This window comes from Rhinoraja longicauda, chromosome 7 (genome assembly GCF_053455715.1).
Source record: "Rhinoraja longicauda isolate Sanriku21f chromosome 7, sRhiLon1.1, whole genome shotgun sequence".
In the NCBI taxonomy this organism is placed as follows: domain Eukaryota; kingdom Metazoa; phylum Chordata; class Chondrichthyes; order Rajiformes; family Arhynchobatidae; genus Rhinoraja; species Rhinoraja longicauda.
The window spans coordinates 67,767,800-67,779,603 of record NC_135959.1 but is presented as its reverse complement, the minus strand read 5'-3'; the positions used below and the strand labels follow the sequence as shown (position 1 = coordinate 67,779,603).

General features: G+C 40.9%; 1 protein-coding gene across 1 annotated transcript; it reads left to right on the top strand.

Moving 5' to 3' along the window:
- Positions 1-6,211: 6,211 nt before the first annotated feature.
- On the top strand, positions 6,212-11,278 carry LOC144595358 (collagenase 3-like). The gene is made up of 10 exons (XM_078402784.1): positions 6,212-6,328; positions 6,520-6,740; positions 6,845-6,993; positions 7,086-7,211; positions 7,383-7,544; positions 8,281-8,410; positions 9,346-9,476; positions 10,415-10,574; positions 10,839-10,942; positions 11,066-11,278. The coding sequence occupies exons 1-10, from the start codon at positions 6,212-6,214 to the stop codon at positions 11,167-11,169; spliced, it is 1,404 nt and encodes a 467-aa protein (XP_078258910.1). The 3' UTR covers positions 11,170-11,278.
- Positions 11,279-11,804: the final 526 nt, after the last annotated feature.

Genomic DNA, 11,804 nt, shown 5'->3' with positions numbered 1-11,804 from the left:
CAAAACCATTTCCTGCCTAATGTGGATTTCCTTCAGTTCCTCCATCACCCTAGGTTCTCCGGCCCCTAGAACATTTGGGAGATTGTGTGTATCTTCCTCAGTGAAGACAGATCCAAAGTAATGGTTTAACTCGTCTGCCATTTCTTTGTTCCCCATAATAAATTCCCCCGTTTCTGTCTTCAAGGGACCCACATTTGCCTTGACTATTTTTTTCCTCTTCACGTACCTAAAAAAACTTTTGCTATCCTCCTTTATATTATTGGCTAGTTTACCCTCGTACCTCATCTTTTCTCCCCGTATTGCCTTTTTAGTTAACTTTTGTTGCTCTTTAAAAGAGTCCCAATCCTCTGTCTTCCCACTCTTCTTTGCTATGTTATACTTCCTCTCCTTAATTTTTATGCTGTCCCTGACTTCCCTTGTCAGCCACAGGTGTCTCTTACTCCCCTTAAGAGTCTTTCCACCTCTTTGGAATAAATTGATCCTGCAACCTCTGGGTAAATAATGATCTTCTTGAAGCAGATTAGAACCTCAGAATGGAATATGGAGAGGTTAAAGACGTGCGTCAATACCCCTGCCAGTTGGTTACACAGTTCCTGAGGATGCACCCAGGGGACAATTGTTTTCGGTGGGTTCACATCTGTGATAATGGCCATGGATACCGTCCCACCCGTGACTGTCAGGGTGGATAAAGCAATCCACTGACCTTCTGTTCAAAGTGAGCATAGAATGCATTAAACTTATGAGAGAGAGATATGGTGCTGCAGAGATATTGTCCAACTTCATTTTGTAGCCTGTTTTAGCATGCAAGCCTTGCCATAATCAACGGGTGCCTGTGTGGTTCGACTGGAACTCTATCTCAGTCTGAAATATCCCTTTGGCATCCTTGATGGTCTTGCAAAGATCATAAATAGATTTCTTGTATTGCTTGGGATCGTTTGACTTACATGCTACATACTAGCACTTCACCTGGGAATGGACCTCACAGTTCATCCATGGATTCTGGTTGGGGAATGTTGATATTGTCTTCTTTGACATGAATTGCTCCACACACTTATTGAAGAAGTCTGTGATAGCAGTGGCATACTCATTTTGGGTGGCCACAGAGTCCTTGAAGATGGACGAGTCCTCCGACTCAAAGCAGTTGCAAGAGATCTCATCTGTTTCCTCAGACCAATGTAGCCAGAACTGAGGGTCAAATGACACTCATTCTTATCTGATTCTGAAGCCATGTTGCTTGCACCACAGGGATCAACAGGGATGTTGCTTGCACAAGTCTACCAAAGCAGGCACTATATTGCCTTGGCAAGATATTTTGAGGTTTTGACTTTTTAATACCTTATATGGACATGGTCTTATTTCCTTTACTACCTTGTATGGGCACGATGTGAGTTGTGTCACATCATTCACTGATAAGATTAAGATATAACTAAACCGTTTTGTCCATTGTTTTCTAGAGTGAGACACGAGATGAGCTCTGTGGGTGTCTGAAGCCAACCAGTGCTGACCTCCCCACTATTGCCTGGTGTAATAAATTTACCATTTTACCACTATCTTTGTTGCATTGTTGTCTGTCTAGAAAAAATGAACTTTAACATTGGCGTAGTCGGCAGGATATCGCTGGTACCAACTTCAACGACTGAGTAAGAGGCTGCAATTTGGCCGGGACCTGGAGTGGAGTAAAAAGTGCACTATCGGATCCATTGAGTCTGAGCTTCCGAATGAGTTCCTGGGAACACTGTGGTCCCTCGTCTGAGGTCGATCTGGTTCCTGCCGAGAACCTTTAGACAGACAACATAGGTAAGACCTTATATTTTTGGTGTATAAGGCGAGACATCACATGTGTTAATGGGAGAGAGTGAAATAAGATTGGTCAGGTCGGATGTTATCCGTGAAAGATTTCTTAATAAGATTGGTCAGGTCGGATGTTATTCGTGAAAGATTTCTTAAAAATGGGACAGGCTCTGGATAAGAGCGATGGGGGAGCTCCGGTACAATACATGTGTTATCTGTATCCGGAAAAACGTAAAGATTACCGACAATTGTCTACTTCATTAACAAAAAGATTGAGAAATGAAGCCTGGCCACTAAGGCGAACATGGAATGTGAAAAACTTAAGCGCTGAAAAAGGTCATAAACGACCTGGCATAGCGACCCTGTTTACAGAGGAGGACGAGGCCGAACAAGGGTGGTGTAGACCTCCGCCCTTTGCGCCCCCACTCCAGGGAGCCCAGGGTCTCTACCCTGTCTCACCCCAGGCTGCAGCACCTCCCCCAGTTAGAGAAAGAGAAGTCGAGTCAGAAGAAGACTGAGAAAGGGCCGAGAAATGTATGGAGGAAGGAGAAGTAATTGAGTCAAATGTTGCGGAGGGAGTTAAAATACATCCTCGAAAGACAGCAAAAAGAGTAATGCCAATCAGAGCTATGGTAATCCCCTGAGCCAGAGAAAACAGACAGCCAGACACCGTAAGGATATACATGGCTTGAAAACCACGACATGTTGGTAATAAGAGATAAGTATTCTCCTTGGCTGAATCCTTACTGGACCCCACTGAAGGGGCGTGCTGGAAAAACCTAATGGGACACAGAACCTCTGAGGTGTTACATGGAGCGACAGGCTTTTGAAGGATGCTACTAGGTAGAGACAGACAGAGCGAAACGCTGGGAACAGAAGAACAAAGAAACACTGTGAAAATGGTCACATGATGGACATCTGGTGAGAACAGAGCCGCAAGTAACCATGGCTGGGCAGAATGGCCCTTGAAGATAGTGTCTGGGAACGGTTATTTATTCAGCACTTGGATGAGTGACAACTCAAAATGATTGACTTTAGAGTTGTGAGAGGCTTTTTAGGGTTGGTTAACTTCTGCAGGCAATGGATTCCGGATGTGGCCTTATACACCAAGCAACTCTCCCCCCTGGCATCTGCAAATGCACCCTGAAAGTTTGCCCTAACGCCCGTGCAAGAAGAAGCATTCACCAAACTTAAGGCTGCCCTAGCGGCCGCCCCGCTATCGGCGGCCCACTCTACAACAGGCCTTTCCAACCGTATGTCAGTATTATCCAAAATTTGCTTATCCAATATCATGGTGATGTGTGACGCCTGGTTGTTTACTTCTCGGTCCGCCTAGACGCTGTTGCCCAGGGCTACCCTCCATGCACACAGATTTTACCAGGGCTACATGCAGCTGTTGCTGTGGCTTGCAATATTACCCTGCACCAACCGGTGGCAGTATACACCACTCAATGTGTTGCAACCCTGCTTAACACAGGACAGACTAAATATTTGACTTAAGCCTGATTAGGCCGCTATGAAGTTACCCTCCTGAGCAACCCGTACCTTACCTTCTATCATTGCACCACCATTAATCCTTCAGCATTTCTTACAGAACCACCCGAACATCACGAAGAACCACTTCATGACTGTGCATTGGCAAATGAACTGTTAACCACAGTCCGACAGGATAATCCTTACAGGATATTCCTCTCAAACAGAAAGACTGCAATTGGTTTGTGGATGCATCGTCACTGATTGCCGAAAATGGACACCGAACCTCGGACTACGCAGATAACGGGGCCATAATAGAAGAAGAATTGGATAGAATAGAATAGAAGAATAGAAGAAGGCCGGTTCCAAAACGCTCTCTCCGCCCAGCAGGCAGAACTTTATGCTCTCACCAGGGCATGCATTCTGGGCCAACAAAAGACACTTAATATCTATACCGATTCTCATTATGCCTTCAGCATTGCCCACGATTTTGGAGCCCTCTGGCAGCATAGAGGCTTTTTAATGTCTTCCGGCACTCCGATTAAAAACTCCCTTTATGTGACCAATTTGTTACAGACTCTAACTCTCCCGTATCGATTAGCCATTATTAAATGTAATACACACACGGGAGGCTCAGATGAGGTTTCTAAAGGAAATGCCCCCGTCGACGCCACTGCCCGCATGTTGGCCTCCTACTCCCTTAATATTGTCCCCTCTGAACAAAGGGTTTTGACAAACAGAACGGTTCTGCCAGACATGGGTGAAGTTAAGTTAATGCAGGGAGACGCCTCTGCCGCTCAAAAAGATCTTTGGAAACAAGAGGGCTGTGCCAGTGATTGGCTCACCCCTCTTGGACAAGTTTGTGTACCTGATGCATTTTTACCTCGACTGTTAACTTGCATACTCTCCCTTACTCATGCTGGAAAGGAGGGAATGGTAAGGATGACCAAAGAAACAGGGTGGCACCCGAAAATTCGGCAAAAGGCATTCAAGCAGGCCTCTGAGTGGGATATGCCAGAGGAGCAATCCTGGTAAGGCAAGAAAAGGTCCAAAGGGAGTCACTCCAATGCCATCCCGCCCTTTTGAATGCATACAGATAGATTTTTATTGAAATGCCACGTGCACAGTGTTATAAATATTGTTTAGTAATTGTTGATTTATTTAGTAGATGGATTGAAGCCTTGTCTACTACAAATAACACAGCAGAAACAAATGTTACGTTGCTGCTAAAAGAAATTATACCCCGCTTTGGTTTGCCAATCACAATCAGCTCCGACAATGGTCCTCACTTTATAGCCACTGTTAATAAGGAAATATGCCAGCATTTTAAAATCAAGCACCAATTTCACTGTGTTCACCATCCGCAGGATTCTGGTATCGTCGAAAGGGCAAATGGGACACTCAAGACCAAATTGACTAAGTTAATGGGAGAAATGGGGCAGAGCTGGATTAAGGTTCTTCCCCTCAGTCTTTTTTTTTATACATGATAAATTCGATTATACATGTATTGTTCTGTATTATCTCCCCACCCACAACCCTCCCCCCCACCCCCCAGTTAGAAAAAAGTGGAAAAAGGAGAAGAAAAGAAAGAAAAGAAAGAAGGAAAGAAGAACTGCCTGTTGTACCTGCACGCCAACTTTCAGTGACTAGTGTACAAGGACACCAGGTCACGCTGCACTTCCCCCTTACCTAACCTGACACCATTGAGATAATAATCTGCCTCCTTGTTTTTGCCGCCAAAGTGGATAACCTCACATTTATCTATATTATACTGCATCTGCCATGCATCTGCCCACTCACTCAACCTGTCCAAGTCACCCTGCAAACTCCTAACATCCTCTTCGCAGTTCACACTGCCACCCAGCTTTGTGCCATCTGCAAACTTGCTAGTTTTACTTCTAATTCCTTCATCCAAATCATTAATATATATGGTAAATGGTTACGGCCCCAGCACCGAGCCTTGCGGCACACCATTCGCCACTGCCTGCCATTCTGAAAAGGACCCGTTTACTCCTACTCTTTGCTTCCTGTCTGTCAACCGATTCTCTATCCATGTCAACACTCTACCCCCAAAACCATGTGCTCTAATTTTGCTCAACAATCTCCCGTGTGGAACCTTACCAAAGGCTTTCTTTTTATTTCAAATTTGTAGTGTTTTTCTTTTCTTTCGTTTTAGAGTTTTATTTGGCTCACCAGTGGACCCAGATGCATGGTTCAAAACATCTTTTCACAAGTATTGAAATGGATGAAAAAATATCAGGGCCTGAATTTTCCTGCATTTACTTCATTTCTATTGAGGGAGTTCTAATTTCTGCTATATGTAGCTACACCTATCTGGCAACAAATTACTTTCAAAGCTTTTAGTTGAGGCATTTTTGATACCAAAGAACCTCGTCATTTTTAATTGACCGGCATTTTAGAGGATGGGAAGTATTATTTTGAATGAAAGGATCATTGGGCAATGTCACTACTCGAATATAAAATGGACACACATAAACTTTTGGTAGAACATGATATCTGAAAGAATGTATTCCACTTTAAAAAATAGTGCATATTCTTAAACATATTTCCAATTTGATTGAAACTGCCAACTTTCCTAAATTGCCAACTCTCTGAGATACATATTAAACTAAAAAATGAACTCTTCCCTATCTCTAAATATAATACTGCGAGTGAAGCATTCATTCCATGCTTCCCACTTCTGTTATTGGTCACACATCCCGTGCCTTCAAAGTTACAACATCGAAATGAAGGTGCAGAGTTATAACGCCTCCAGCTGCAAGATAACGGGTATGTCGGTGACCAAACCACAAGCAACGAAACAAAAATATTGCTCATACCCTGCACATTGGGCAATGGTACAATAATGTAAGACACCTAATCATCCCTATAAAACTCAGTCAGGACAGAAAGACTCAGTTCATTTCAAGACTCCGAGATCCTGAAGATGAAGTGCTTCAAGATCCCCGTTGTAATTGTGTTACTTCGTCTTGCGCTTAGTTTAAGTGCACCCCCCAACTCCGATACAGAACTATTGAACGAAAACGACTGGGATCAATGCCGGGTATAATCAGAGATATATACTAAACCAATGTTTATGTTCAGTGTATAAAACCAATAATCAATTTCAAATATAAAGCAGCGCAATGACAAACGTAATTTCCTCCGGGCGTTGAAGGTACCGTCGTACAGGCAACAATATGTATACATTATAAACTTTACCTGTTGTAAGTTGTGTTTCTTTCGTTGATCCAGAATTACCTCAAACGATTTTACAACATGACCGAATCCAGATGGAGAACGCCCGATTTCGGACTTCATTATAAGATTAGAGAAATGCAACATTTCTTTGGTCTGCAAGTGACTGGGAGATTGAACCGCGACACTATGGAAGAGATGAAGAAAGAACGTTGTGGGGTCTCAGACTCGAGGCAGCTCAGAGGTTCTCGGTGGCCGCAGAGGAGAATCACCTACAGGTACATGCATGCATTCGCTGAGGCGGCGGGAACGTTGGTCTTTCGTTATAAAGAGGAATCCAATTAAAAGTGATCCATGTGCTCGCTTCCTTCTTGTCTGACAGAATCGTAAATTACGCGCCAGATCTGAACAGACGAGAGATAGACACCGCTATTGTCCTGGCCTTTAAAGTCTGGAGCGATGTTACTCCTCTGACCTTTGTCAGACTGAACGCAGGAGAAGCTGATATCATGATATTGTTCGCTGGAGGCCGTGAGTTCAGCCATTCAACAATTCCTGGCCATTTTTGCCATGGTGGACATGTACTGTGTGTGTGACTTCTGTTCCACGTTCTCTGTTCCCAGGTCACGGGGACGGTTCCCTGTTCGATGGCCGAAGTGAGATTCTGGCTCATGCGTTTTTCCCTGGATCGGGCCTCGGTGGCGACGCTCACTTTAATGAAGCTAAAAGGTGGACGTTGTCCAGAGCCGGTAAATAAGTTACAAACTCGAAAGATTTAACTAGCTTTCTAAAAAAACCCGTGACCCCATATTTCATTTAATGACATAAAAAATGAAGAAGTTGTGGAATAAAATATTTTATAATGTCAATTATGGTGAAATGTTAGAAGTTAAACCCAATTGTGTTACTCACCTTAACAGGAATCAACTTGTTCCTTGTTGCGGCTCATGAATTTGGCCATTCACTCGGACTGGAGCACTCAAACGATAGATCTGCTCTTATGTTCCCCAACTATTCGTTCGTCAATAACAATGGGTATCGCCTCCCAGCCGACGATGTCAGACGAATCCAGGCCTTGTATGGTACACTGAAAATATTAAAAAAGTTTACTGTTCGTAATCCTTAAAATGTTTCCGTGCTTCACTTATTGGGGAAGAGCACAAAGTCTTCAGAAAACCAAAATCCAGATTAAAATGAATTACTTAGAGAACTTCACATGCACCTTTCTAAATGTCTTTTAAATGTTGTTATTGCATCTGCCATTTCGGATGAAATCTTGCTATCGATTGGGTTCTGGACATACGTCCTTTCCTGGTAAAATGGTAACTTGGTCCTACCATCAGTCAGATTATTAACACGTTATCATTACAGATATTTCAGACCCAGACACAAAATCCCAAAGTTGCTCAGAATTCTGAACGAACCATGTAAAATGCAGCCCTTCCTCAGTGAATGCTGGCGATTCAATTTGAACGACATATACATTTCTTTCTAAAAGTGTCAGTGTAGATTACCATTTCGAAACCATTTACTTCGATCACCAGAATTTAAACGAAGTTAAAATGTTGCCCTGAGTGATGAACTTTGCAGAATACAATCATTCATTGAATTTTACAGTATTTGGAGTCTAAACAGCCCATTGGCCTACTGCTATTTTCCCTGTCCTTTAAAATTTGCAACAATGTTTTCTGGTTACAAAATGGAGAAGTTAGCATTATATTGTTGCTTTCACCATTAAGGTGACATCATTCAATTTAAGATCAATTCTTGCTGCTAATCTACCACCTTAACATGAACAATATATTTTCTGTATTTTAGGAGCTCGTGAAGAACCAATACCAACACCACCACAGCCAAAACCGACCAAACCTTCCGATAGATGCGATCCCCAAATGTCATTTGATGCTATTACCAGTGTACGTGGTGAACTCTGGTTCTTTAAAGAGGGGTATGGACGACATTTTTGTTTCTATTTTATGCTATGTATTCCATTGCAGATATTTTCAAACGTAGCAATCCCGCCACATTAGTGGATTAGTATATTCTGAAATATTATCTCACTATATGCTAGAAGGAACGGGTAGCATTTTATATTGCATGTCTAACCTCGACTGCGACCATTGGAATTGCTGGCAAGCCAACATGAGTAACTCATGGAAGAAGATTAGGAATACTTTTTGTTATTTCTAATTCTGGTGGCATGATCTCACAGGTTGCTGTAATGATTAGCAGGGATGAATGCAGGGAGCCAAGCAACGATGAAAGCCCAAAGATCTTTCATTTATTGCAAATGTGGCGTTTGATTTTCAAAGATAGTAACAGTAAAAAAAAGTACAGAAAACGTTATTTTGCATCATAGGAAGTCTAATGTACAGTATATGTTAGATTTTTTTAATCAAGATGCTATACTAGATAGAGCTCTTAAGGATAGCGGAGTCAGGGGGTATGGGGAGAAGGCAGGAACGGGGTACTGATTAAGAATGATCAGCCATGATCACATTGAATGGCGGTGCTGGCTCGAAGGGCCGAATGGCCTCCTCCTGCACCTATTGTCTATTGTCTATAATGAAAACCTACAATTGAAGACTTATATCCACATTAATACAAAAAGGATGGCACAGTGGCACGGCAGGAGTTTAATCATAATGTCAGGGAAATAATTGGAGGGGTGGAATTATGAGTTGATGTAGATTCAGTGAATTGAACAGTTTAATTCCATCTGGTAAGGAAAGATAGGTTAATAAAATACAGCAACCCTTTTATTCAAATATTGATGAAATTGCTTTACTTTCATGGCTGATAAAAAGTTTTGTACATTCAATTACTCTTTACTCTAGAATAAGAATAATGCCTAAATGATCAAAGCAACCTTCTCTTGTTTAGAGCTGTGTGGCGAAAACAGCCTTCGCGCCCAGATGTGACATCAAATCAAATCAAGAATATTTTTCCAAACATTCAGTCAGTTGATGCTGCGGTTGAAATAAAGGATAGAAATTTTGTCGTTCTCTTCAAAGGTGCGTGAGTTTTCGATTATTGTAAAAGGGAACGCGCATAAATACAGAAGGATGAGAGGGGATCTTATAGAGACATATAAAATTATAAAAGGACTGGACAAGCTAGATACAGGAAAAATGTTCCCAATGTTGGGGGAGTCCAGAACCAAGGGACACAGTCTTAGGATAAAGGGGAGGCCATTTAAAACTGAGGTGAGAAGGAACTTTTTCACTCAGAGAATTGTGAATTTGTGCAATTCTCTGCCACAGTGGAGGCCAAATCACTGGATGAATTTAAGAGAGAGTTAGATAAAGTTCTGGGGGCTAGTGGAACCAAGGGATGTAGGGGGAAGTTGGGCATAGGTTACTGATTGTGGATGATCAGCCATGATCACAATGAATGGCGGTGCTGGCTCAAAGGGCCGAATGGCCTCCTCCTGCACCTATTGTCTATGTTTCTATGAGTTGGCAACTAACGACTGCGCATGGACGATTTTCCTTTCACTTTGTATAGTGGAACACTTAATGGTTTGAAGTGCTTTTGGAAAAGGGAGAGAGGCAAGTCTGGGGTCATCTTTTGACAGTCCACTAACAATATCAGAATTTAAGAAATATAAGCAAAAGTGGGGCGTTCGTTTATATGTCTGCTCTGCCAGTCATTAAAATCATCTCTAATCTTCAATCTCAATACCACTTCCCTGCACTAAGTCAATATCCCTTGACACAATTAAAAATCATATTATGAGGCATTCCTATGGCAGACCATGGTCTATACAAATTATGGACAAAATATTAACACTTTGTATTTAATCAATTGAAGTGAAGTTTGCCTCCCCTGAGTTTTTGGATAATTAAAATGAAGTTGGTAATAGAAAACTGCAAATCCACAATTCTTAATTTTTGAGCAATCTTTGACTTTAATCCCATGTCTTAACTAAACTACTGTTAATATTTAACAGGATCACAGTACTGGTTAATTAGAGGAAACAGACTTTTATCACAGTTCCCAAGGAGCATCCAACGGATTGGATTTCCAAGATCTGTTACACATCTTGATGCTGCCCTGTATATCAAGGAGAGAAATAAAGCATTATTCTTTATTGGAGATAAGTATTGGAGGTATGTAGCAGTATTATTTTACAGTGTTTCACTGTGAAATTAAAAAAAATATTTTCAGAATCCCATCAGTCTAAGAACTCTAAATTTTAAAACAAAATGCAATGGAACTATCTACATTAATAGGTCTCTCTGACTCTTTAAGAGGATGCAGAAATGTATATTGTATATATTATGTAAGTAGTGCCAATTTCTACAACATGCTTGCAAGACACCTTGACTTTGACAACCACTTGAAATAACTGCATTTATTCTCTTTTTGTTTAGTTATAATCTGAGGAGAGGACGAATGGGAAGAGGCTACCCAAGAAGAATAAATGATGACTTTCCTGGAATAGGGAATAAAGTAGATTCAGCATTTGAAAACTCTGGTATGGAATGAAAATAGTGGATGGGCGAAATATTCAAAACTTACCAACGCATTTATGTGATTTGCATTTATGTTTGATTATTTAATGCTGTATTCATTCAAAGTTTTTTCCTTTTTTGTCTAGGCTTCCTCTATTTATCAAATGGACCAATACAATATGAATATGACTACAGAAATAAACAAGTTATCCGTGTTTTGAAAACATCCAGCTGGCTAAATTGTGATTAATTAACAATAAGTATTTGCCTTAAGAACTGCCTAACATTTAACAGAGCAGTTTACTCTTTCAAACCAGGCAAACTTTAAAATTGATTTTTGTTTGTTACGGAAAAGGTAATTGGGGTTTTAATAATTCACATTTCTGGGTACATATTTTTAAACATTTTTTCAAAAAGTCAGTGATGAATAATCTCGTTTTCTGATGTGAAATATTTAAAACAATAATTTTGAATGATAATTAAAAAAATATTGATTTCACTGCAGTATTATTGTGCCTGATTTCCATCATTTAAATAACTTAATAAAGAGCTGCTTCATATCATTTGAAGTTTATTCAATTATTTGTGCAACAATTGTTCACAACGTGTAGTTTTCACAACCAGTGATCCGCTTTGATAAGTTTTATATCTTTATTACTTAAAAGTCTACTCCTTACTTTTCTAAATCATTTACAATTAAAGCAAAATTCTTGGATCAAGGGAGAAGAGAATGGAAGATCTTGAAGATTTGTGTTCTGTGTTTTCGTTTTCACTTTTCTGTACCATCACACATCAGTTTACTCAAGGACACTTTCAGCTAATTATCCAGCCATATTAATAATTTGGGGTGGGAACAAAATGATTTCAGTAGATATATATCAGGCA

What these genes read in the sequence shown, in the direction of transcription:
- LOC144595358 (XM_078402784.1), top strand. Translation starts at nt 6,212, where the DNA reads ATGAAGTGCTTCAAGATCCCCGTTGTAATTGTGTTACTTCGTCTTGCG. An exon ending in TTTTGTCGTTCTCTTCAAAG is followed by an intron (nt 9,477 to 10,414) that starts GTGCGTGAGTTT and finishes AATATTTAACAG; the next exon opens with GATCACAGTACTGGTTAATT. An exon ending in ATTGGAGATAAGTATTGGAG is followed by an intron (nt 10,575 to 10,838) that starts GTATGTAGCAGT and finishes CTTTTTGTTTAG; the next exon opens with TTATAATCTGAGGAGAGGAC.